This window comes from Podarcis filfolensis (assembly GCF_964270895.1).
Source record: "Podarcis filfolensis genome assembly, chromosome: Z".
Taxonomy (NCBI): domain Eukaryota; kingdom Metazoa; phylum Chordata; class Lepidosauria; order Squamata; family Lacertidae; genus Podarcis; species Podarcis filfolensis.
In genome coordinates this window covers 2,684,478-2,712,061 of record NC_139617.1, presented here as the reverse complement: position 1 = coordinate 2,712,061, position 27,584 = coordinate 2,684,478, and the positions used below count along the sequence as shown (strand labels likewise).

Here is a 27,584-nt window from a genome sequence, read left to right as displayed (position 1 = left end):
ACAGTACTTTCAAAGTACATCCCCCCCGTCCTCAAGTTCTGGGCACTGTGGTTTGTTAAGGGCTGCTGGGAATCCTAGTGAACTTCAATTCCCAGAATTCTCGGGGGCAAGGAATGTACTTTGAATGTGCTTTGCAGTTATAGTGTGAACAAAGCCTCATGGAACAATTTTAACAAAGTACAGTTTCTCATTTAAATGTCAGATAAATGTTCTCACTCACCACAGTTAACAGCCATTCTTGGTTTATATGTCAGTGTATTCCTATTGCAGATTCCAACAGCGGCTTTTGTGACACGGAGTGCTGGACAGCATAGAAGTGACAGGTATCATGGTAGAAGGAAGTATAATCATTTCATTTATTAGTTACCTGTCACCCGAAGCTCTGCACGTGACTTACAGCAAATATAGAAAAGCAATGTGGTTGTGGGTGTGTTCCAAATGCTTCTGTGTCTACTTTCATCCATTTCAATGTAAATTGGTCCTAGAAGCTGTCAGCACATGACAGAGGCCACACGCCAGGAACAGCTTCGACTGGCTGGCTAAACCAGGGGAGGGTAGCCAATGGGTCTGAAACCCTCGGTGAGTTAGGGACTTCACCTGCATGCAAAGACAGGCTCCGGAGGATGGAGCAGATGGGACCAATAATGGGTCCAACGGTTAAGGAGGCGGTTCCTGCATGTGCTGGAGTGGGAATTGAGGGGCAGGTGGGGTTTGTCCACCTGGGAAGGGAGCCCATCTGGGAAAAGGAAAACTCTGATCCTAAACCTCCTCTGTCTTGTGGGATATCTTCAGAAGAAGGAAAGGCCAAGGAGTAAATCCTACACAATGCGGAGTGGAGTCCATAAGGCAGTTGGCTGTCACCTTGTGTGCCTCCTTCCTACAACTCCTGCAGCCACGCTGGTGCCTAATGCATTGCTCTGCTTTCCTCTGGACCCCATCAGCGAGGCCGAGAGGGGGGTCCTGTCGTCTGGACAGCCCAAGACCACCAGACACACTGCCCAGGCTTATGCCCTGGGGAAGTCACTTCACTGCTGCTAGTCCAGCGGTTTGGCTTCAGCCCCCAAGGCACACGCCATGGTCTCTTGAGACAGAGGGATGACCACAACAGCCGTTTCTCCTTTTTAAATTCACATTTTAGCTGGTTGGCTTAAAGCATCATAATATTTTTCACTTTTTTGACTGCCCTTTTGGGAAAATCCAGTACATCGCAAACCATGCATTTCCAAAATTAATTTCCTAACGAGTTACATGTGCGCAGAGAAACAAATCCCCACAATGAACCAAGGTTTCCTGGCTTAGATCCTGTGGACTTCACAGCAAACCCAGCCTTAAGGATTTGTATGCCTACTTCCCCTCTTGCCCATGTGCCCAGTGGAAAAATGGGGACTCTTTGGCACAAGAAGTGGCAGAGCACCAAAGAGACATATTGGGGTCTGGGCAGGCTCTCCACCAGTGGCAAGGAATGGCTTGTGCATCACCATGGAAAGTCCAAGCCTTATAGTGATTGATGCATCTACGGGGGTGGCTGGGGTTGGGGGACACCAGTGGGCAGCTTCTGACAAGGAAGCAAAGATAGCAGCATGAGCATGAACAACAGCAGATCCCTTGGCTACAAGGGAGTAAACACACACAAGTTCAGCAAGGCAGGGGGAGAGATGTCATGGGAGTAGGAGGGCTGTTTGCTCCCTGAACTTCACTCTTATCGGAGCTATGAAAGATCCAATCTACAATTTAATCAGAACAGTTCATGTCCATATCATTGCCTTTCACTAGAGCAGGTCTTCCCACACTTGGGTCTCCAGCTCTTTCTGAACTACAACTCTCATCACCCCCAGCTAGCAGCAGTAAGGGATGATGGGAATTGTAGTCCAAAAACAGCTAGAAACCCAATTGTATTCCTAACACAGGCACTTTTAACATTTCTGGCTGCTCTTCTGTGCAAATATATCTAAAAAACTGCATTTAAAACAGAATTCATTTTTAGCATTGCCTGATGGGTTTTCTTTTGGGGTCTGGGGTACAGCAGCTCTCCACCCAGGAATGCCCAGGAAGGGCTAGCGCAGGCATTTTAATGAACGATAGACATATGGGGGACCAGAGGATAGTTTCTAACAAGGCAGCGATGAAAGGGGCATGAGCAACAGGCATCCATTGGAGAAGATGTGCTAAGTTTGCTGGACTATTACCTGCACTATCAGTTATTTGATCAGGAGAGTTCAGGTCCGCAATATCACCTTTCACCAGTGTATGCAACAGGAAAATTGTCTCGCTAACACCACCATGGCAAACTGCAGCAGTGTAGGCGCTCCTTCAGCCACCTCACCCGATGCCTCACTCTGAAGAAGGATTCCTTGGCCCATGGTGCCTGGCAAGGCTGGAAGACCAACAGCAGGTGGTGCCAGAGCCATAGACAGACAGAGTGTCTCATTCTAGTTTTGTCCCCATCATTCTCCCTGCTCAGTTCTACGAGGGCAGAATTGGGACTAAGTAGGAGAAGGCAGCTGACATCCAGAGTTGTTGCTTGTCCCAGCTTCAGGAAGGAAAGCAAGCAGACAGGGGTTGGCACTGGGCAGAGAGAGTATGCAGGGCAGGGCTTCGTACACCCAAATGGCTGCGCTTCCACTGCCCTTGGTCCTTCCTCAGGGAGGAGAGGGTGGCAGGGAGTCTCACTCAGTCGGTGAGCTGACGGGGACAGCAGTAGGGTGGGCAGTCAATAAGGCAAGTGGTACTGTACCCCAATACACCTTTCATGTATTATCTTGAGAAGAGTTGGGGGATGTGGGTCCTGTGGTACATACTTTCACTTATGGTGGGAGCGCCCACTAGTAAAAGTTCCTGGTCTAGAGCTTTTGAATAAGTCTATAAAATTATTAAAGAACCTGTTCTAAATAAAGGTAAAGGGACCCCTGACCATTAGGTCCAGTCGTGAGCGACTCTGGGGTTGCGGCACTCATCTCTCTCGAGGGAGCCGGCGTACAGCTTCCAGGTTATGTGGCCAGTATGACTAAGCCGCTTCTGGCGAACCGGAGCAGCGCACAGAAACGCCATTTACTTTCCCGCCGGAGCAGTACCTATTTATCTACTTGCACTTTGACGTGCTTTCGAACTGCTAGGTTGGCAGGAGCAGGGACCGAGCAATGGGAGCTCACCCCGTAGCGGGGATTCGAACCGCCAACCTTCTAATCGGCAAGTCCTAGGCTCTGTGGTTTAACCCACAGCGCCACCCACGTCCCTCAAAAAAAACCTGTTCAGTTCACCCCCAAACTGGTACTGCTTCTCCCTGCCCCCCCAAAACCATTTGGAGACACTTTTATTCAATCAATCAAATCCATTTATTGTGAGGACCATGCCTGTACACAAACATCAACACTACAATAGTTAAAAATATTAAAATTCATTACATACTATGCCAACAAAACCTTCTTCCCACAGAATAGAAAAGGAGGGAAAACGAGCAACGAGTTAAACAGACGATGAAGGGGTCTTTACATTGTCGTCCATAAATCTTTCCCTGGTTTTCATGGCCTTCATCACAAAAACCGCTACCACATGGGTAATGCGTGGGTTTGCATCAAGTAACAAAAATTTTACTCTATCTTCAGGACTGGTTATAGAATTGGGTATAATTTGCAGCAATGCGTCTCTAAAGCCCGAGTAAATGGGGCAATAGAGGAGGTAATGTGTAAGATCCTCTTTAATTTTCATAAGGCAAGGACATAAACGGTGTTCTACTGGGGTTTTTGTGTATCTACAGGTCAAATAAGCAGTTGGCAATGTTTGGAACCGTGCCATAGTAAAAGCTCTCCGAAGGGTGGGATCAGTGATCTCCACCAAGTAGTTGGCACAGATTTTGACTGCTTTTACTCGAGGGAACCAGTAGGAAAACCCAGAGTTTTTTATCTTAGTGGAGTCCAAAAAGGCGTCTTTTTCAAAGATCCATTCCCGAACTTTATCAGGGCTCCACAATTTGAGAGTATTAAACTCAGGTAGGTTGTATCTAGATAAAATATCTAGTAGATTTTTATGCCAAGTGGTATTATTTTGTAATGATACAAAGGCTTGTTTAGCCAATAAGGTGTTCGGGGCATCTATGAGGTTGGTGAAAAAACGCAGGAATCTTAAGTGGGCCCTGGCAGACACAGAGGGTAATCCTACTTCCACTCTTAGGAAAGCTGCCGGGGTGCTCTGAGGGAGGCCTAGAATTCTTCTGAGATAAAAATTTCGGAAGATTTCAAGCCGTTCTAACAGCTTCTGATTCCATCCCCAGAGTTCTACTCCGTATAACATCTGGGGAATCACTTTTCCAACAAAAGTTTTTAGTGCCGGGGTCACCAGTTGCCCTCCCCTCGAATAAAAAAAGCTGAGCAGAGCACCAATTGTCCTACGTGCTAGAAGGGCTACAGTCTTGAAGTGGGCAAGCCAGCTAGATGTAGCTTGGAAAGTGATACCAAGATATTTAAAGAGAAGACATTGTTCAATTTTGTGTTCATCTAAAGACCATCTGAATGTTTGGCGAGCTCTAGTAAATACCACAATTTTTGTTTTATCATAATTTATCTTTAGAGAGTTTTGGGAACAATAAGCTACGAGCCCCTCCAGCATGCTATGAAGGCCCCTTCGAGTGAGTGCCATGACCGCCATGTCATCAGCATATAGCAGTATATTCAGGTGTTTGCCTTCCAGGGCAGGAGCTGATGACTTATACTTTGCCATATGTTGAACAATGTCGTTTATATAGAAATTAAAGAGGAACGGCACTAACAAACAGCCCTGTTTAACCCCTTTCCCCAGTGGCAGTGGGTCAGTATAGTTGCCTGACATCCCAGTTCTAATTTTAACTGTGATGTCTGTATGTAACTCTCTAAGTATTTTGAAAAGTCGTCTATCTATATCTGTGTCATATAGTTTTTGCCATAATTTGTCCCTACAGATTGAGTCAAAAGCGGATGTAAGATCTACAAAAGCCACAAAAAGTTTGCTCTTATGTGTCTTTGTATACTTATCTATCATTGTCTGTAATACCAAACAATGGCCTATTGTACTATGGCCCTTTCTAAACCCTGCCTGTTCCGGATTAAGCAAGTTAGAGTGGTCAGCCCAGTCAACCAATTTATTTAACAGGTGGCGAGTATAAAGTTTATACACAATGTCCAGGAGACTTATGGGGCGATAGTTTGAGGGGTCTTGGGGGTCGCCCTTCTTATAGATGGGGGCTACCAGGCTCAGTTTCCAATTTTCTGGGATTTTGCATGTATCATTTATTACCGTAAAAAGTTGGGCCAAAAAAGCAGCCCACCACTGGGCATTTAGTTTAAGCACCTCAGGAGGAATCACTTTTATTTATTGGGTATTTGCTGCCACTCTTGACAAGCACAAGTGCTGTACAATATGCTTATAACGTCCACCCATTTTATTATATTGTTATAGCTTGTATTTTACTTCTAATGACAATTAGAGGATAGATGGCAGCTAACAGATTGAGGTTGAATCCTGACAAGACAGAAATACTGTTTTTGGGGGACAGGAGGCGGGTGGGTGTGGAGGACTCCCTGGTTTTGAATGGGATGACTGTGCCCCTGAAGGACCAGGAGTCCTGGGAGTCATTTTGGACTCACAGCTGCCCATGGAGGCGTAGGTCAATTCTGTGTCCAGGGCAGCTGTTTACCAGCTTCATCTGGTACGCAGAATGACACCCTACCTGCCTGCAGAGTGGTGCATGCTCTGGTTATCTCCCACTTGGACTACTGCCATGTGCTTTACTTGGGGCTACCTTTGAAGGTGACTCACAACCTATCACTGGTCCAGAATGCATCAGCTAGACTGGTGACAAGGAGCAACCACCAGGACCATATAACATTGGTACCAGAAGAACTGCATTGTTAGTACTATACAGTGGTACCTTGGGATGCGAACGGGATCCATTCTGGAGCCCCGTTCGCATCCTGAACACAATGTAAGATGCAATGGTGCGTCTGCGCATGCGTGTGTCGCGTTTTGGCTCTTTCGCACATGCACATGACATCATTTTGAGCGTTTGCGCATGTGTGAGTGGCAAAACCCGGAAGTAACGCGCTCCGTTACTTCTGGGTTGCCGCGGAGTGCAACTTGAACGCGCTCAACCCAAAGCACTTTCAACCCAAGGTATAAATGTATAGGGAAGTTTGTAATGTTTGATGTCTTGCTGTGCTTTTATAATTTGTTGGAAGCTGCCCAGAATGGCTGGGGCAACCCAGTCAGCTGGGTTGGGTACAAATAATAAAATTATTTGGGTGAACTTGAAAGCTTTCACCCTATTTTGTGCCATTTTTGTTGGCCTATGGCAGGTAAAGGAGGAACCTCTTAAATTATGTCATGTGAGCGTTGCACCCCTGAACGTCCCTTGCGTTCCCAGGCATCCCTATCTGATGGAACATCTTAAACTGTAAATAATAAGAACCGACAAGTTCCATTTTTCATCAAATCACTGGTGCCATCTGCAGGGGGGCCTGGGCACCCACAAAATTTTCACTGTGGGTGCCCGGCCTCCTCCCGCTGCCACCTGCTGCCTTACCTCCAGCTCTCCGGCCCTGCAGTGGCAACTGGATTGGGCCTCTGTCTTCACCACGGGGCCTTTGTTGGGGCCTGCTGCAGCTGCGGATGTGCACCCCAACTTCACTGCCCCACCCCTTCCACAACCCTGGAAGCATCATCTGAGGCCTAAGTCAGCGCGTCTGGGTCAAATCAGGCTACAACTTTATCGACTACAGCTGTAAGAGGTTTGGCATAGGCATTGGGTAGACCACACTTCTTCCAGCCCACCTGCTGCAAGTACTTAATATGGGGTCACCAGGAGGGAGTTCTTGACCTACATCAGGAAGTAGCTGCCCCTCTGGATTGCACTTAGGAAAAGCTGTGGACCTAGCCCATGCCTGGGCATCCAGACAGAAGCATCACTGCTGGATCCTTTTAATGCGATACCTCATTTTCTGGAGGGGCAAGCAGAGGCTACAACTTCCGCTTGGTCCAAGACTACGCCTACCCAATGCCTAAACTGCCTGCAAGGATGGAGAAAACCAGATGGCAGCAGCCAATTAGCCAAATGGGAAAATTCCAACCTGCTGCCAAATATGGTGATGGCCAATATCCCTGGCAAGGCCATTCAATGCAACACACAACAGAAAAATAAGGAGGGAGGGTGATCCAGCAAAGGAGTGGCTGCCAAGGCCAGCCAAAGGCCCCATATAAATCCCCTAGGAGGGGACTTGAGAAAAGCCAACAGGCCTGGTTGGGTCCACCCCCCAGGAGTGGACCACCCCAAGCCTGATCTCGATTGGCCAATTGTGTGAGCAGGATGAATCCAGTTCCCAGGTAGCAAGCTCAGTCCAGGGACGTCCTTTCCTGCCTGGGAAGTGTCCCAGGAAGCAGGGCCTCTGCTGCCAGAATCATGACAGCCCGCAACAGCCCCCACCTAAGAAGGTGAGTGGACTTGGAGAAATATCTCCAGAGGTGGATTTTGGGGAGCCAATCAGTTTGGTTGCACTGTGCACAGAGCTGCAGGGTCTCCACAACTATTATTTGGAATTGAGCGCAGGAATCGGGACGCGAAGTTTGGCACTGCACAGGGTGTCACTGAAATTTGAGACCCCATGGTCTGCCACTGCTCGCTCACACACATACATACTGAGTGCAGAAATCTCCTGAGGTTCTGTCATTTAAGAGCACACTGATGGGGAACTTCACGTTTGAAGGCTTCCTTGTGTCAAAATCTCCTGTGTGCAAAAAATATAAATAGCATCTCAGGCAAGGAGGAAGCTATGCTAGATAAATCTGTCTATGAATATTGAGCTTCCTCCATGTGGTATCCTTTGATCAGCCAAGGTGCAGCTTATTCATCGCCAGCCCTGGCAGTGCCCTAACCTTTAATCCAATCCACATTCTTTAGGGTTTCTGGGCTTACAACATGGTTCACAAAAACTTTCCAATAATGCAAATCATTGTGCACATTGCACAAGTTGTTTGAGAATGGGAGTTTCACTGCCTGGAATTCTACCTGCTTCCTAGAATGCCCTCATAGGAAACATGAGGCTTATTCCCTATTCCAACATTGTCCTCACCTCTGTGCATAGATTCTAACTTTATGACTGACCTGAGAATTATCGTACAGTGGTATCTCAGGTTACAGACACTTCAGATTACAGACTCCGCTAACCCAGAAATAGTACCTCGGGTTAAGAACTTTGCTTCAGGGTGAGAACAGAAATCGCGCAGCAGTGGCACGGCGGCAGCAGGAGGCCCCATTAGCTAAAGTGGTGCTTCAGGTTAAGAACAGTTTCAGGTTAAGAACAGACCTCCAGAACGAATTAAGTTCTTAACCCGAGGTACCACTGTATTGTTCTTCTAAGGGAAGAACATCTGTGGGATGATATTGCCCCTTTTAACTCTTTTTAGCCACGCTGGGTGGTACCTAAACTCAAGAAACATGGGAAATAAATCTTTGTATGAATAATAGACCATACAATTCTATAGCAAGCTGTTCCCACAGCGGTCAACCAGATCCCTCTGGGAAGTCCACAAGCAGGACTTCCCCTGTTTTTAGTACTGTACCTAGCAACTGGCATTCAGAGGCACACCTCCCTGAACATAGAGGCTTTATGCAGCACCTTGGCTAATAGCTAATAACCTATCTTCCTCCACAATTGTGTCCAGTCCCCTTCTAAAGACATCTAAACCAGTGGCCACCACTGACTCCTGGGGCAGCAAATTCCAAGCATTAATTATGTGTCATGTGCAGAAGTACTTCACGGTGCCTGCCTTGAATCTACTCTCAGTCAGTTTCATTGTGTGACCTTGAGGTCTACTGCCATGAGAGAGGGAGAAGTTTTACAACTGTCACAGAAAACACAGGCAACTGCTAAAAATACCAGCATTCATCAACCAGCCAGTTGTATGACATTGTGAATATGAAAAGCTCCTTCTTTTAATCTCTTAATTTGGTTTCTCTCTTGATTATTTTTTTCAATTGAACTTTCATCAGGACATGACACTTCACAGCTAAACTAACTACTCTCTCTGTTTTAATTCTATCATCTATCTATCTATATCTATATACACATATATATACATTTTTATTAATTTTTTAATATATCAATTCCAACATTCGTACAACATAACTTCTCATCTTATAGAACGGCCTCGGTCCAGTATACCTGAAGGAGCGTCTCCACCCCCATCATTCTGCCCGGACGCTGAGGTCCAGCGCCGAGGGCCTTCTGGCGGTTCCCTCATTGCGAGAAGCAAAGCTACAGGGAACCAGGCAGAGGGCCTTCTCGGTAGTGGTGCCCGCCCTGTGGAACGCCCTTCCAGCAGATGTCAAAGCGATAAACAACTACCTGACATTCAGAAGACATCTTAAGGCAGCCCTGTTCAGGGAAGTTTTTAACGTGTGATATTTTACTGTATTTTTGGTTTCTATGGAAGCCGCCCAGAGTGGCTGGGGAGGCCCAGCCAGATGGGCGGGGTATAAATAATAAATTATTATTATTATTATTATTATTATTATTATTATTATTATTACGTATTTTGAAAGTGATTAGCAGCCTGGTCTGACGTTAACTCAGAAGCAGTAGCGTAGTGGCAAATTCAGACGTGCAGAGTCATTTCATAATAGTCACAGCCAAGGCAATTTCTAAGATTACAAACCTGCTAAGATTCTAAAATAATCTCATGATTATAGCATACTTATAACTATGGATGCATCGCAACCATCAGTGCAGCTCTCCCTGTGTTGCCTTTCAGCAACAGCCATTTCCTGGGCACATGAGTACAAGGGTAAAGGATGTGGAGGGCTCCACTGTCTCCTCCTGGAGTGACTTCACTTGTGCCTTCCTTGAAGTTCCCTTGTATGTAACATGCACTGAAGCACCTTCTGTTTTCCGTGGTCCTGAACGCTCAGCTTTGGCACATTCAGAAATACTCCTCCTGAGGATGAGCTCTCATAGGCACCATGATATGCAAAGGTCTTGTTCCTTTAAGACCACATAGAACCTTAATTCTCAATAATGATGGAATTCAAGGTGGAGAATACTTTTATTTTTATGCATCTTTATTATTTGCAAAGGGAACCTTTGTATGAGTTAACACTTTATTATCCCTTTGGAGCTGCGCTGTATCTCTGTACTTTTATCCTTCCAGGTTGTGATGCTTATGGTTTACATCTTATACTCTATACAAATCTATACAGTTTCTTTTTTTAATGACCGTGTGATTTAAATCACATGGTTTCCCTGCCAAGAAGCTTGGGAAGCATAGTTTACCTCCACAGAGCTACAATTCCCAGGATCCTTTACAAACTACAGCTCCCAGGATTCTTTGGGAGAAAATAATGGGCTAAATAAGCTTTAAACATAGGTGTTCTGCACAGTCAGTGCCAGGTTATAGAAAGCCCTTGGACAAGATATCCTCTCTCTGACTGAGCCCCCTCCTCTCTGCAAAAAGTCCAGGGGGCTGTTGCCAGAGTCAGAATCCTAGCGGCAGTACCTAGGGAAATGCTGGTTTCTTGAGGCTGTGCTTGAGCCCAAAGAATCCCTTACTCTAAACACGATTAAGGTTGATTCATAGTCGGTGGCTACCAACAGAAAGAATGACATCACATTTACACTAATTTGGGGTTTCTCATTTACATGTTTGCCCAAAGTGAGCCTCCATAGGGCAAAGAAGATAAGCATCAGTGGTTTGGTCCAGGCCTCAGTGATTCATTTGTTTTCAAGTTGTCACTTGAAGTACACAAAATACAGTTTCTGAAAGGAAAACAATAATAAGAGCTTTGAGAATTCTGGAGGTGATCCAGCTCCATTTGTGAGATGGAACAGTTTCATTAGATTAGGCTTCTCTGGGAAGCACATATCATTTTAGGAAGCATACTGATCTACTCTTAAAGGTTTCGAAGAACATATGGATCCATCTTCAGCTGTGTCAGACCATTGGTCCATAATGGAGCAACAGTAGTTCCCTGGTAGAAGACCTGGTAAATGATCTGAGGTTCAATCCCCAGTATCTCCAGGTAGGGCTGGAGAGAGACCCCTGCCTGGAATCCTGGAGAGCCACTGCTGCTGGTCAGTGTAGACAATACAGATCTAGATTCACCAATCATCTGACTTGGTATAGGGCAGCTTCCCGTGTTTCTGGGTGCAGTTGGCTCAGGGTTTCTATCTAGCAGAGGCTCTCCACAGTTCCAGACAAGGGACATTCCCAGCCTTGCCTGGAGATGCTAAGGATTGTACTTCTTCATGGAATTGAAGAACAACATGGAATTGGCTGCCCCAAGGGACAGTGTTGGCCACCAGCTTCAATGGCTTTCACAGAGGACCAGGCTATCTCAACAGCTGCTAGCCAGTATGGCCATGTTCTCCCTCCAGGATCAGAGACCATCTGCCTTTGAATATCAGTTGCTGGGACTCCCAAGTGGGGAGACTTGCTGTTGCCCTCAAGTCCTGTGGGTGCCCTTCCCATTAGGGCATCTGGTTGGCCACTGGAAGAACAAGATGCTGGACTAGATGGGCCCCCTTTGGCTGAGGGCCTCAGGAGGCATGTTACCCACCTGGGACCTAAATTATGAAGAGTCCTCAAGAACACTTTCAGCAATCCTGTGTTTGTAAGATTTTCTAGTTCCCAGTGGATAGCTCCACTATCTACTCTTAAGGTACAATCACTGGGCTCAAGACCATTGATCCAATGTGGCTTAATTCTGTAGTAGGATTTAGGTTTGCCTTCTTTAGGTGGGTTAAAGTGCTGTTACCCTGGTGCAACAATGCACCTTCAAAAAGAAGCCGGCTGCTGCATTTAGGCAAGTAACAGAGAATTGAATGGGCAAATGTTTGACCAATGAAACACCCCACCAGCAAATGCTCAGTTAAACATCATCTAGAGGAGTCCAGGATAAACCGGGGATCCTTTTTTTATCTACTGTATTTATATCCCGGTTTTCTCTCCAAGGAACTCAATGTGGCTCTACTGCTCCTCCTTTAATCCCCACAACATCCCTGTGTGGTAGGTTAGGCTTGTAAGCTTCATGGCTGAGTGGAGATTTCAACCCTGGTTTTCCAGGTCCCAGTCCAACACTCTAACCACTACACTTTCTCTTTTTTAATGTGGCTCCAACCCCCCTCCCCCCACGAACCACTTGAATATTGCTGCTGGTCTTAGCAGACCACCTAGTAATTTTTCTGCCTGTTTTATCATTTGGAATGTGCTGTGTTAGGCACTGTATTTTTGTTAACTGAGTTTTTATTTCTAATATTGTATTTTGTTGTATCACAGTCTGAATTCTATGGTATTCTTTTTGCTGCCTCAAAGTTTTGACTTGTGAGGCCTGAAATGTTTGTTCTATTTGGACTGCTTGTGCCCATCAAGGGAAACGAGGAAGTCAGGTGTGGTAATCTTAGAACTTGGCACTGCTGTGCTGTACATTTCCTGCAGGTAAGATTACATGGAGTTGGTGTATGTGTGTGTTTGTGCAGAGGAATTAAGATGACTAATTTGTCTTCATGTCTAAGTCCACATTACACTGCAGAAGGTAAATTCACTTTGTCACTCAAACAAGTGCCAAAGAATGTTAGTCCTGTACATTTTGCCTCTACAGCTGGTGGCAGGTATGAAAGGGTGGAGTGAGTTCTGAATGGCTTCATTTGATGCATTCCTGAACTAAGTGCTCTTTGTGCAATGCAGGACATGAAGAATTTGGGGCATCCCCATTTTGAGTGGGGCTTGTGCAATAGAGGGTAGGAATAGCATACCTTGAAAGAGAGTGAAGTGGACTTGTGTTGGACTGGTGATTATGACAAGCACTGTAACTTTCTACAGGGAAACACCTTTCCCCCAAGCACACTCAGAACCTTTGGAAAGCCATGAATCTGACCGCAAAATTTCAAAATGCTGTTATGTTGCTGAATAAAATGGAAAGTTTGGAGGAAACATGGAAAGCTCAGAAACCCAGCATCCAAAATAAGTTTGCTGTGGAAAGTCTGTACTGAGAATAATGTTGATCTTAGCAAGTCAAGCACTAGAGGAAGAAGGAACAGCAATTCCCTCAGTGTCATTAAATAACAATTTTACTTCCTCATGAAAGGGGCATAAGGACAACAGGTTAGGAAGGGACACCCAATCATCACTCAGAGGCATCCCTCTGACTAATTTCATTGTTTGCTCATTTTGAAGTAGCTAATGAGGTAAACCTGGTGTCATAAAGGTAGATGCAGCTGAAGCTTTTCAAAGAAGCCAGCCAGTGGGAGCCATGAGTGCCATTTAGCCAGAACCTGAGTCAGGTGGCAGGGAGAGGATCCTAGTGGTGTGGGCATTTCCTGTTCCATTTCCTTGGGAGATGGGACATCTTCTGGGGGTTTTCCACATGAAGCCCCGCCTGCCAAAGACAACCCTCGAACATGATCCAAGGTCATAGAAGCCCATGCTTAGAACTGGCCATCAATCCTTTAGTCAAGCCACTTACTGGGTGGGGATTTAGAATGTTGAACGGCAGCCACTGTGCATCAGCTGGGTGCTTAAGCAGGCATTGCTCTCAACTCTCAGCACCCAGGGGTCACCCAGTGCATGGTGGGCCTCCCTCTCTCCCTCTTAGCCTCCAGCAGTCCAGAACTTGGCAGCACGAAGGCTCTGCCCCCCAAAATGTGGGACCAGGGCTTGCTGTGGTTGTGGACCCTCAGCCAGAAAGGACAGAATAATGCTTCAGGAACCGGGACTGGCGAGCCAGATCCAGAGGCTAAGGCCTGGAACAAAGTAGGTGCTTGATTTACATCCCTATATATGGTTACTGGGTTGGCATGCTTCAGACAGGAGCAAAAAGCTGGTGTGTAATTCAGAGGGTAGGGCTGAGATGAGAGGAAAGTTTTTTCACCTGGGGCCCACATGATGTTCCACCTGGCACCACTGTCTGCTTCATGCTCAAGTGAGCAGGGACCTTAGATGTTCATGCCCAGATACTAAACCACAAAATGAAGAGCCGTCATCATGTTCTTGAATGACTCTCCTCTGCCTTTTTCCTGCAGAGCATCAAAGTCAACACAGAGTAATTCTTTTTCTGGCTAGCACCTTTAGAATTTGGTGAGTACTGCTGTGTGGCTTGTCCCACATCAGTTCCTAGACTTCCACTTGGAACAGCACAGCTCCCAAGAGTGATAAGGATCTTTGGGGCAGGCTCCTTTTCTGGAAGACAAAATTTGACTTCTTTCTTTCTTTACTAAATTTCTGTCTCATCTTTCCTCCCCAAGGAGCTGGGGACAGCAAACTACAAAGTAAGAAAACAAGGCAATTAAAAACAAAACAAAACAAATAAAAAAAAATCAAATGCACCACAGGACATTTAAAAAATTACAGTATCTAAGAAGAATGACAAACACTTGCACACCCTCACACTTAATAATTTCAAGTTTCTTCGAGCCATCAAATGATTGGGTGGAGAGAAATGTTCTTAAATTCCTTCTGAATGTTAACAGAAGGGAGGAAAAGAAGAGAAACATCCCTTACCAGGGTGGGCATTTCACCAATGGGGGGCCACCACTGAGAAGGACCTGCTGTGGTCAACAGGCAGCAGGCAGCACTGAACCTACCACCACTGGGGTCTCCCCTTCTGATCCTAGGACCCAAGATGGGAGGTATTAGGAGAGGCACTCCTTTAGGCACTTGGGTACCTAAAAATTATATTATCAGAGAGAGAGCTAGACCTGAATCTTTCTCTCTAGGCATCATTGCAAGATACACAGCAGGTATATGGAGCCTGATTTCAATATAAGAGATGACCCTCTCTACCCTTGCCTTTGACAGAAAAGGTGTCTTGTTTTGTGAGACCCTCTTTCATCTATAACTGTTCTGTTCCACTTGGAATGGTCTTTACTTGCTGTATCATTATAATAGTTCTACCTGTTTTCTTAACTGTGCAATATGTTGGTATAATCCACACTGGGATGGGATGAAGGGTGGGCAAGAAATAATGTATCTATATTTATAAATTTATTTTTAAATTTTGGACATTGTAGATTTGTCCTGGTCTGGCGCACATGTAATGTATATATTTGTTTCTTGGGGAGGAGGAGTAGACAGAGCTTTATATTTTATATAAGTTTATTTAAGTGTTTTATATAAGATTCCCCTGTGATCTTCAGACTGTATATAATTTTTATAGTGATTTTATTTATTATTATATTATTATTTATTACTTTTATCAGTTGCTTTTTTGCAATCAAATGTCTCAAAATAACTTGACGGAAATCAAACACAGCATAGCTGAAAACAGTTTAAAGCCATGCTAAGTTTAAAACATTGATGGCAGGTAAAATGTTCATCTAGCAACCTACTAACACAGACCACGTCCTGCCCACCTACGGAAACACGAGCAACACCACAGGAGGTAACCCTTACTTAACTGAAAGCCTTGGCCAGCAGAAACATGTAAAAGCTGTACAAAGATGGCACCCGGCAATTCTCCCTGGGAAGAGCACTCCACAGGTAGGGGGCCACGCCTCAAGAGGCCTGGTCTCGTATTGGGGCACTTCCACAGAGACATTGTTGGATAAATTTAAAAAGCGGTTCCTAGACTGGAGGTATCCCTCCTAGAAACCTAAAAGAAAAGGATGCAAGCTCCAAGTGAGAAGATAGGCCTTTATTAAAATACAGTGGTACCTCGAGATGTGAACAGGATCCCTTCCGGAGCCCCGTTCGCATCCTGAAACGAAAGCAATCCGCGTCCATGCGTCTGTGCGTGCACAGGTTGCGTTTTGCCGCTTCTGTGCATGATGTCATTTTGACCGTCTGCACATGCGCGCACGGCGAAACCTGGAAGTAACGTGCTCCGTTACTTCCAGGTCGCTGCGGAGCGCAACCCGAAAATACTTAACTTGAAGCACATTTATCCTGAGGTATGACTGGACAAATGCAAACAGGGCCAGCCCCAAAAGTAAGGAGGAGGCTGCAAAGAACCACATCCAAAGCCATGGGTTTTTCTTGTTTTTACACTTCCAGATTGCACACATCATTTCTATTCAATACTCAAACGATCACAGCAATCTTAGCTGTTGCAACCCAGTGTCACCATCCTGGACCAGTCAAAGTCATTTGACTCTTCAGATCAGCCCTCACCATAATATCATGTGATTACATCTAACCATTCTTCAGCGTCTTTCTCTGTTAAGACTTTAACTAATTTTCCTGTTGGTTAAAAGTCTTCCAATGTCGCCTTTCATCCGTCTGCAAAACAATTCAAGATTAATCACAATTACTGTGTGCAGCTGATTCTTTTTTTTTGTGCACCTTAGATTCTAACAGCTTATTCTTTTCAATGTTCTGTAACGGACATTAGCTACTTACAGTACCTAAAAGCAGCTAGTTCTGTACTGTAAGAGGCAGGTACAGGCTCTTTCAGTTTAACTAGGCCATAGACTCAAAAGAAAACATAATAACCAAAATACAGTTTTATGAAAATATTATTTTTTCCAACAACATCCCAAACTCACTCTTGGTGGAGAGGGGTCTGTTAATGTCTCATCATCTTTGTCATCAGATAATGCATCTTTTTGTACGCCCTTACCCTTATTCACCATTTCCTTATCATCTGGGGCAGCAAGTCTGTACATTCTCTTGCACACCTACCCTAAACTAATCTCCATTTCCTCGTTGTTCCTTTCCCTTATCAATGATTCAAAGATCAGATTCTGTAGTTTAATAGCATCTATCGACATATCCATGGAGTCTGCAGGACACAGAGTTGCAAACCACACTTTGCCAACCTACCGCCCTCCAGGGGTTGATGTGCATGGTGGTCCATAACCTCTGGAGGGCACCAAGTTGCTGGAGGCTGCCATACATGGCACACTTTTTCCCTAGTCCAGGCTCCACCAACCAGATGTTTTTGACAACTCACATCAGCCCCAAGCAAAATATCTGGGGGAGCCATGCCAGGTTGTTGAAAGCTATGCAGATCTGCCCATCCTCATCTCTTTTACGGAAAGGCCATCCTATTTACTCTGGCTTTCATAGTATTCAGAATCCCTTGAATAGTATAGCTGCAGGCCACCATAATCTCTTGAGTGTTGCAAGATTCCAGGGGTTCTTACCCAGGGTTCACATTTCCTTCGAGAATGAGGCTCAGTGGCAACTATGGTGTCTTCAGGGCTGGATTTAGGTTTAATGAGGCCCAAAGTGACTGGAGGTAATGGGGCCCTTTATACGTCCAGCTGTCCTTTGTCAACAACAACTCGGTCCTGGTTTTTGTGTTGAATATATGCTATATGGTAATTGATGGACCTAATAGGTATCTCAAGCCATTTGCACATAACAAAATATGTAGGTTTTATTTATTTTTTTCTTATATTTTGGAAATGTACATCCAGGTTTTTTCCTTTATTTTTTGGGGGGGCCCCAAGAGAGTGGGGCCCTAAGCTATAGTTTGCTTAGCTTATACGTGAATTCGGCACTGGGTGTCTTCATGATATATGGGTTATTTGAACATATATACCACTGGAGCCTATGATGGAGGGGCTCACAACATTAACACCCCAGAAGGACTTGTTTCTCCCCTAGCCACAGTCTTGGATTCCAGCAGAAATCAGGCATGGCTCTGCCTCCCAGCTGCCCAGACTGCAGCCTGCTTGCTTCCAGCTTCTAGCTTGCACACACAACCCCCAACTCTGGTCTTTGTCTTTCTAACTACCAGCAAGTTGAGACCATAATGTCCATATAAAACATACCCTAATAATAATAAAAGCAACACTCAGACTCTCTACTTAATAAACAAAACCTCAACCTCTCCCTAGTCCAAAAATCATTCATATCAGACCAGCATTTCTTCCCCTTTAATCCCCTACCCCACCCAGAACTCTGGACAGCTGTTGGTGTCATTGGTGGATGGGTACAGTGTCCTCCAGGGATGGCTCCTTGCTCCTGACACAATGGAGTGTCTGCAGTGCCATACAGAATCCTAGGGTGGGACTGTGGCTAGCTGGAAAACGAAATGGCAGCATAGCTCTTTGTCTCCAATCTAAGCAGACTGGATCCCAGCAGTGTTGCGTCCTTTTTGACACCTGGGACACATGCATGTGTGTGGGTGTGGGTGTGCTGGGCAGGGCCACAGAAGCCACTGCGCCAGGCCAGCCATCACCACCAACACTGCTGAGCACACGTCCACCAGGGGCAGAGGGTTCATGGAGCCCGTGCACCAGCTCAGCCCTGGCCACCTGAGCCAAGCAGGGCTGTGCCCCTGCCCACACATGTGGAGCCCGGTAGACCAATGCAAATCCCCCTGATGCTGGACAGGCAGCCATTCAGTGAGGGGACTGGGGACGCAGCAGCAGGCAGGGTGGGATGGGACACTCTGTGCAGGGGCGCCTGGCTCACACCCCCATTCTACGCCCGTGATGGATCCTATTGACATCTAATCAAAAAGTTTTACACAGCCTCAGCAAGGTTAGATCTTCAGGAAGAAGTAGAGGGAGCTCTGCCTGAGTCTTCAGAGGAGGCCTCAGATGCTGACATGGCCAGAGGCAATATGAAGGACCAAGAAGGCGGGGAAGTTCTGCTACAATGGAGGAGGACAGAGACTCAGATGTGTACAATAATAAAAAGGCAGGCACTGGCCTTGGACGGGAGAGCAGCCCCAACTCTGCTTGAGCAGAAATTTGATATGCTATCTCACTAAATGTCAGATACTATTAAAGCAGCAAATAATGCACACAATCTTGATCTAACCAATCTGTCGGCAAACAGCCTTGAAACTGTTGTTCAGCTTGTTTTATGCTCTGCTCCTGTAACCCTGAGAGTGATGGGGGGGGGGCAGCCTGAAACGCACCTGGAAGCCTAGGCAACATTGCTTCTCAAGGGTGCCGCTGATGAAATCTGCTTCCCCTGTTCCTCCTTCCAATGAGATTTCAGGTTCAGGGTTTGAAACCTGAGTTAGCCCATCCTTGATAAAAGTCATGAATGAAGGACAGCCCACCTAGGGACCCTATCTGAATCATTTGGAGCTCATTCTGGAGGAAACACAATGTATGCATTTCACACTTCAAAAGAAATGTACATGTAACCTTGTGACATCCTTCCTGACTCAAAAACAAACAAACAACAACACAAAAAACCAGACAGCTTCCAAAATAAATCATATCCCCTTCCTGGGCTCAGAAGACAAGGCCTGAGAGTTTGTCCCCTTCTGAAGAAGTAAAGCTGACTCCAAACTGAAAATTCCATGCAAAATTTGATGAAATCTGTGCAACAGTGATGAAATAGATGCCTCCTCTTGTTGTGTATGAAGATCCACTATGCTCTTGTGCAACCATCTTGCACTCATTGTCAACTGATCTGACAGGTTTCATTTGCCATGGCAGGCACATTCATCTTCTAGGTTGGTCTATTTTGGAAATGCACCATTCATTTATTTTTATTTTTCCCCTGAAGCAACATTGATCTGTCTGCTTGGTCTACTTCCATGCTCCCTTGACTGTTGAAACCCAGTGCCAAATTCTCCATACTAATGTGATACCTGCTTGGGAGACCAGCCAGTGCCCAGCTGAAGACTTTTCAGCATTTTAGTTCCTGACTCCTCTTTCTGCATGCCATCCCTTTTTATGTTAAGGGCAGCATAGGAGCCACCTCCTAGGTGCTGAGGGATCTTTGCCCCCCTAAAATATTTGAGGAGGCCCCCAGGTTGATGGGCATTGCCATTCAAATGGTGTGCATGCACTGTGTCATGTGATTGATTATGCAGGGTGGGGCTTACCTCCCCCCCCCATATTTTATTCAAGTTGGCACTCCTGAAAGGCAGAGCAAATTGAAACCTGAACCCCATAGAGCTGACGTGGTACCCTTCCACAAGATGTGGGGGTGAGGATTTCATTCCCCTGCTCTGGAACTCTGTCAAGTGAAAATGCCTTGACGTTGATGTTGGACTACAACTCCCATCTTCCTTGATGGCTGCTCATGCTGGCTGAGGCTGATGGAGTTTGTAGTCCAACAACATTTGGAACACACCATGTTGGCTACCCATACAGTCTGATGAAGAGTGCTGGTGAACTCCAAAGCTTGCTCCCTGTTAATTTTGAATGCAAATGTTGTATTGGCAAGCTGAGATATTTCTATACTGTACATACTTTGCATATCTGCGTTCACTGGGTTTGGCGGGGGGAGGGTGGGGAGCGAGAAACCAGCATGTTCTCGCAAACACTTGATGACTATTGCAAAGGAGTCCAAAATTTTCTTAGATGGGGGAACTCTTCTTCAACATGTATTGCATAAAAACAAATAAGGAAGGTGGCCAAAGGAGCACAAAAGGAAGCAGTCACATTGGCAAATAATCTGGCAGGATAAAGCATCTATTGACTTATAGCCTCAGTTTCTACCACATGCAGGTTGCTGTTGCTGAACAGGTTTGCGTGCTGTGTATTGCAATTCTAGTTAGGCAAGTTTAGATTGATACTTTTTAAAAAATAAAAATAAAAATGGTTGCATCACGAGAAAAACAACTCTGTTAACCACACAAGTCAGAGGATGCACTGAGGACCATAAGAAGGAAATTGGAAGCATTTCATGAAAAAGTGCACTTCTCCAGTTAAGCCACCATCTAAGGATGGCTACCTGTGATGCTGGAGAGCTGCTGCCATTCAGTGTTGCTGATACTGGCCTGGATGTGCCAAGGATCTGACTCAAAAGGGTAAGATGACTTCATTTGCTCATGTTGAACGCCTTGAGATTTCACACATCCACCCACACAGGTAAATGGAGCAAATTCCAGCTGGATATGGAAGTCTTTTATGTTCTATAGAAAAGCCTTTTCAGTGGCAGCCCCATACCTGGTGAGCCACTAGCTTCTGTCTTCCCACAATAAAATTCATATCTCAGCACCTTTCCCAGCCTGGTACCCCCCAGATGTTTTGGACTACAACTCAGGTTAGCCAAGGCCAAGCTACTTTATGGAACATCTTGCCTCATGAAATATACCTTGCCCCTGCATCGATACCCAAAGACCATTGGATTCTGGCAGACTTTTTACATTTTAGCCTTTTTTCAAACACCAACCTTGTCACCTTGCACAATTATTTTATATTGCTTCAAATGTCATTGCAATGTTAAAAGCCTTAAGCCACCGGTGTGCTGGTTTTTTGCACCAGAAGAGCGGGAAACAAAGGTTTCAAAAAAGAAACAGATTGTGCTGATGTGTCACCGCAATATTTTACCGGAATTTATGAGCAGGTCAAAGAGAGTGTATGTGCACCGATTCAACCTCCTTTGAAAATGACTTACATTTTGAGTATTTCCTCGTGAATTGTGACATTTATTGTTTCTTTGAAAGCAAAGTTTTGGAGCCGCTCACCAGGAGAAGGTAGGCTGGCTCCTCACCTTCAGTGAAACCCGGAAGACCTCAGCAGCATGTATAAGGCTCAAGAAATGTTTAGGAAGCCCCATTCTGCGGCCAAAGGCCTTAGAAGTATTTTTTGGCACATTCCCAACCCCAACCCCCCAATTAGATGGGAATGTGTTGGAAACTAGATGGTTGGACTGAGACACCCTAGAGAAACTTCCCCCATCAACTACTGAACGGCTGTTTATGTAACAGCACAGGAACAAGAGGAAGGTTCAACATTCCCAGGAATGTGAGTCAATCAAAAACTGAAACTGCCTGGGGAAATTAAAAGAATGATTCATGGAAGAATCCTTGCACTGCCCAGATCCAGGAATTTTGGAAGGAGGTGGACGACAGTGGCCTTGAGTATCTCATAAGTAACAGCAAGTCCTGTTGCCTCTCATCTGAAGAGCGGAGCGGTTGCGGTTTTCCTCCCCATCTCGGCACTGGGCTGAGCAAAGAGATTTCAAGCACTCTGCCCATCCCAGCGCTGTGATGGGGAGGAAATTGTCCCCCCAGGCCCTTGTCCTTTGCTGAGGATTTGACAGGAGAGGGGTTGCCAGCTGGTCACTGTGGTGCTCTGATGTGTGCATGTGAGGTGGGAGTTGGCAGTGGCCACAGCCATCACTGACACACTAGCCCCAGATGGGAGGCAGGGGGGCCCTTTGGCTGCGGGAAAAGGGGTTGGTCACTGCTGCCATCTCTCATCCCAGTGAACCCAAACATGTTCTGCACCGTAATGCAAAGCGGTCTGTGCATCCTCCTCTGCTGCGCCATCTCCATTGTGGGTTTCTATCACAGCGTCAGAAACCCAAGACAGGGGCAGCCTGTTCCTCTGTATCATTGCCAAGTCCAACGATGCTCAACTCGGCTGATGTCAAGGATGATAAGGATGGGGAGAAATCAGTCTCACTTGCATTCCAAGGCGAATCTGCCTGATTTGCACATGATCCAAAACACAGCTTTCCTTCCAGATTCTCCAGATTCTGCAGTGCACTTCTCTAGCCAAGTAATGTGTATAAAAACACATTCACTTGGGTAAAGTGTGCCTAAAATGTACTATTGGTTAAAATAACGTGGAAAGATGCTAAAGACACATCTGTAGGCCCCTTCAATGTCTATTTCAGGACTTGCCTTATTTCTGTGGCTGTAAGTTGTTTTAAACTGTCCTTAGCCATTGTGTTGTAATGGTTGTAACTGCCGCAAGAACATAAGAATAGTCTGCTGGATCAAGCAAGTGGCCCAACATCCTGTTCCATACCCTCCAACACTTCTCCAATGAAAATAGGGATGTCCCATTCTACAATCAAATCAGAAACTGGGACGGCTTCTCTAAATCAGGGACATCCCTGGAAAATAGGGACACTTGGAGAGTCTGCTGTTCTCACAGTGGCCAACCAGATGCCCCAGTGGAAAACCCAGAGGCAGGATTCGAGTACAAGAGCACTTTCCCCTCCCTAGGAGGGCAACCAGAAGCACTTTTGCCTCTGACTGTGGCGGTAGAGCATAGCCCTCCTGGCGAGTAGCCATGGGTAGCCTTCTTCTCCTTGAGTTTGCCCAATCCTCTTTTAAAGCCATCCTAGTTGATTGCCTTCTGGTGGAGCAAGTTCCACACTTAGACTATGTGCTGCTTGGAAAAAATACTGTCTTTTATCTTTCCTAAATCTTCCAGGATTCAGCTTCATTCGATGTCCACGAGTTCCAGTGTTATGAGAGAGGGAGAAAAACTTTTCTCTACCCATTTTCTCCATGCATTTGACTGCATGCCAAGCACAAACTTCAGTCATGCTGCTCCTTACTCACCTTTTCTCTAAACTAAGAAGTCTAAAATGCTACAACATTTCTTCAGAGGGGAGTCACCCCCACCCCCTTGATTATTTTTCAGTTGCCCTTATCTGAACCTTTTCCAACTCCACAATAGCCTTTTTGAGGTAAGTCGGCCAGAACTGTCCATATGACTCCAAATGTGGTTGCACCATAGATTTCTATAATGGCATTCATGATATCTGCCGTTTTATTTTCAATTCTTTTCCCAATGATCCCTAGCATGGAATTTGCCTTTTCTACAGCCAGTGCATACTGGCTCAACATCTTCATCAAGCTATCTCATATGAAGGTCTGTCATTTCCAGTTCAGATCCCATTAGCACATATGTGTATCACTTCACACTTGTTTCCACTGAATTGCATTTGCTATTTTACTGCCCATTCCACCCGTTTGGAGAAGTCGTTTTGGAGCTCTTTGCAATCTCTTTTTGTTTTAACAGCCCTGAACAATTTAGTGTCATCGGCAAATTTGGCCACCGCACTGTTTGTTCCTAACTCTAGATCATTTATGAACAAGTTAAAAAGCACAGGCTCCCATACCAATCCTTATGGGACTCCACTTTCTACTTCTTCCAGTCAGAGAACTGCCCCTGATACCTTGTGGTAAAGGGAGGGCTAATAATAATAATAATAAGCACTGCTCTGCAAAGATGTCCATATTAGGCAAGATTGTATGCAAACATTTGTATATTGGGAGAAATTCACACTAAAATCAGATGAATTTCCACGAGGACTTCAAAAAATCCACAAACTAAATTTAAGGTTGGAAAAATGAGTACAGGCAGCTTCCAATTTTCACAGGGGTTACGTTCCAAGGTACCATGCATTTAAGCGAAATCACATATATTTGAAATACCTTTGGAAAAGTCCACCCTCACTCAGCCCCTTTCTGTGAAGTTTACAGCAGGTCACTTCCAGGTTCCGCACTATGCACGTGTGCGCAGTTGCACACATACTGAATGCGTGTGAATGGGGTGTGTGTGCCTGTAACTGATATAGCACAATTTTAGCATTTTTGCCAACCCAATGGTGCACATTGCACCATTAGAGTTAGAGTTAGAACAGGGATGGTTAGCTCTCTCTGTGTTGTTGGACCACAACTCCCATCAGCCCCCGCCAGCAGGACCAGTGTCCAGGGAGGCTGGGAGCTGTAGCCCAGCAACATTTGGAGAGCTACAAATTCCCCATTCCTGAAGGGTTTAAAAAACAACAACAACAACAACAACAACAACAACAACAACAACAACAACAACAACAACAACAACAACAAAACCCCTGCTTGATCTTGCTGTGCTGCATCATGGTCCTGGTAGTTGCTCAACCACCAAGTCTTTCCCACCCACACATATTCATAGATTTCATTAAATCTGAGAAGCCAAATACCGTATTTTTTGCACCATAACACTCACTTTTTTCCTCCTAGAAAATAAGGGGAAATGTCTGTGCGTGTTATGGAGGGAATGCCTACAGGTGGCATGCCTACGGATTTTCCTCCTCTAAAAACTATGTGCGTGTTATGGTCAGGTGCGTGTTATAGAGCGAAAAATACGGTAAATTACACAGAAATATGCAATATGAGTACAGTGGTACCTTGGGTTAAGAACTTAATTCGTTCTGGAGGTCCGTTCTTAAACTGAAACTGTTCTTAACCTGAAGCACCACTTTAGCTAATGGGGCCTCCTGCTGTCGCCACTATGCGATTTCTGTTCTCATCCTGAAGCAGAGTTCTTAACCCGAGGTACTATTTCTGGGTTAGCGGAGTCTGTAACCTGAAGCGCCTGTAACCTGAAGCATCTGTAACCTGAGGTACCACTGTAATAAAAAAATCCCAGGTTGACAAAATTGATGGTGTTACAGAACTGGGGTTATCTTTGGTCAGAGTCCGAATACACATGTGCCTTTGTTCTGCTTAAGGTAACTCCTGAAACTATGTCTGGACGAGAATTGGAATGCCAGGCACACCCATTTGGCCTGGAAGCAACTTGGAGCTCTCTGTGTTGAACTAACCTTGCTTTGACAGTCACTCAGCTCTCCAATTCCATCACCTGGGCAGCACCTCTTGACACATACTGTTTGACCTGGGTGTTCTCCTTCTGCCAACCTGCTTGTGTAAGGGCTGCCTCTCGCATATGTCAGACGGGGTGCCCAGCCTGGTCACTCATCTCCACCACAATGACATCTAAGTCCCTGGCATGCACTCATTGCTCCTGCCAGCACTTTTCAGGGAAGACTTCCTGTTAAGGGACACCTCGCTTCCATGAGTGGCATGTGGGCAGACTTGCCCTACAAGTTGATTTACTCTGTGGATCTTGCATTTTCCACCTGCAAGTTGAGGGATGAGAACCTGTCTGAAAGTGTTTGGGTGAAAACAGAAACAAGTTGGCTGGCATACCTGTCTCTTGTCCTAGGCAAGAGGGTAGAAGGTTCCAGTGCAGTGAAGAAAAGAAAGTGCTATTTTGAAACCCCTGATACAAAGGTCTCCTAAGCATAAGAACACAAAGGTGGCCTGCTGGATTAGGCCAATGGGCACCAATCTAGTCCACCTTTCAGTTCTCACAGTGGCCAACCAGGGGCCCGTGGGAAGCCTGGAAACAGCAACAGAGAACCAGACCACTCTCCCCACTTGTAGTTTCCAGAAACTGGTAGCCAGAGGCTGACTGTGGAAGTGCAGCACAGCTGTCACTGCTAGAAGCTACTGGCAGTCCCCAATAGCCTTCTCCTCCATGAATTTGTCCAGCCCCCTTTTAAAACCATCCAAGTTGGTGGCCATAACTAACTCTTCCTGTGGGTGTGAGTTCCACAGTTTAACTAATATATTGGGGAAAGTGTTACGAAGTGAGGAAAGATATCTTACAGATCTATAAACAGCAGCTGCCACTTATTCTTAGAAGAATCAATTATGAATTTTCCTTTTCTCATTCATGTTTGGTTATTAGAAGGGTGGGGACTCCCCCCTCCTAAATGTCACAACTCCATGGCACAGAAACAACAAGCTTTCCCCTTCGCTTTCAGCATCACTTGCAGCTTGGAACTGGCCTCCCCCAGTTAATCGACTAAACGTGTTGTTACTTAATTGGCTGGTTAATCTGCCAATCACATGGATTTAAGGCTGTAATCCCAACACAACCATTCCTGGGGATAACATCCGCTGAGCACCTTGGGACTTGCTTCTGAATAAACACGTATTTATTTGTTATCTCTTTGCTTACATTTATATCCCACCTTTTTCTCCAAGGAGCTAAAGCAACTAGCCCAAGGTCACACCCAGTGAGTGGGGATTTGAATCCTGGTCTCCCAGGTCTCAACCCAGTACTCTAACCACCAGTTTCCAAAAACAACTGAGGACATTTGCTGCTGTTGTTCTAACAGTCTTTCCCAGCTGGATAAATGGGTCTTCACTGTGAGTTGTATACTTTGTATGGTTTTGTTTTTGTTTTAAATCTGCTGTTTTTTATATTTCTAACTAGGTTGTTTTTTGCAGGTTCTAGTGTACATTGCCTGAGACACCTGTGTAGAAAGTGAATAATAATAGCAGCTTGATTCCTCCTCACCCCCATAACTCCAAATCCTGCTTGAACTGGCTTTCAGACTCCTTCTTGTAAGGCCAAGCCCACCCCTCTCCACCCAGAGAAAATGCCAGAAGTCTGTTTCGCAGCAGTCACCATAGCCTTGCAGTTGCCAGCCTAGTTACACACACTGGTTATATTTTTTAAAAGAAGGAAATAATGTAAATATCCCCCAGACACCCAGGTTTCTCCCACCCCCTATGAGGATTAAATTCTGTTTATCTTGCAGTGTTGACACTTTGCTTTCTGGGCACCTTGTGCTTGCACCTTTAAAAAGAAAGGAACAAAACACCACAGTAGCATGACATCATTAACATTGCAAAATATACTTTCATCCTGCTAAGCAGGGATGAACGTGACTGCACAGTGCGGTTGGCATCAGGGTGTGTTGCCAAGTAAATAGATTATCTCAGAGGAGCCTTCCATAATCATTAAGGCAAGATGCCAATAGAGTGTTTGGTTTTTTTAAAAAAAATAATCATAACAAAAACCTTCCACCAAGCCTGGGGTTGTTATAAGCCTAAGGGCTGTTTGTTATCCACCTGAGGAGTAGGGTTTCAATATCATTGTTCTGTGGCAGCTCCTTAGCAGTAGAAATTCCTCCCCATGCCTCTGTGGAGGAAGTCAAACTGCTGTGTTAGCAGCACTGAAGTGATCCCTCAGGGGCACAAGCTTGGGCAGTGTGTCTGGGGGTCCTGGGCTGCCCAGACGGCAAGACCCCTCCCTCTCGGCCTCACTGATATGGTCCAAAGGAAAGCAGAGCAAGACGTTTAGTGCCAGCTTGGCTGCAGGAGTTGCTGGAAGGTGACGTACAAGGCGCCA

The 27,584-nt window shown here is 45.6% G+C and overlaps 2 protein-coding genes across 12 annotated transcripts in view; one reads left to right on the top strand and one right to left on the bottom strand.

Moving 5' to 3' along the window:
- Positions 1–27,584, bottom strand: part of LOC310754041 (uncharacterized protein) — a 55,550-nt gene that overhangs the window by 18,617 nt on the left and 9,349 nt on the right. For 2 of the 11 annotated variants that reach the window (XR_014543551.1, XR_014543557.1), the window contains exons 3-4: positions 13,886–14,275; positions 7,661–7,748 (exon numbers count right to left, since the gene is read on the bottom strand). The exons of 2 other annotated variants lie outside the window; for them this stretch is intronic. The gene's annotated coding sequence lies outside the window, so the exon portion shown is untranslated. Of the gene's footprint in view, positions 1–220; positions 302–7,660; positions 7,749–9,661; positions 10,776–13,885; positions 14,276–27,584 lie in introns of those variants that run through there. 7 more of the 11 variants (XR_014543554.1, XR_014543558.1, XR_014543552.1 and 4 more) reach the window with 6 other exon arrangements.
- Positions 13,197–27,584, top strand: part of SLC6A14 (solute carrier family 6 member 14) — a 50,632-nt gene continuing 36,244 nt past the window's right edge. Inside the window, exon 1 of the mRNA XM_083595416.1 lies at positions 13,197–13,767. Coding sequence (XP_083451542.1) covers positions 13,582–13,767 — 186 coding nt within the window. The 5' untranslated portion in view covers positions 13,197–13,581. The remainder of the gene's footprint in view (positions 13,768–27,584) is intronic.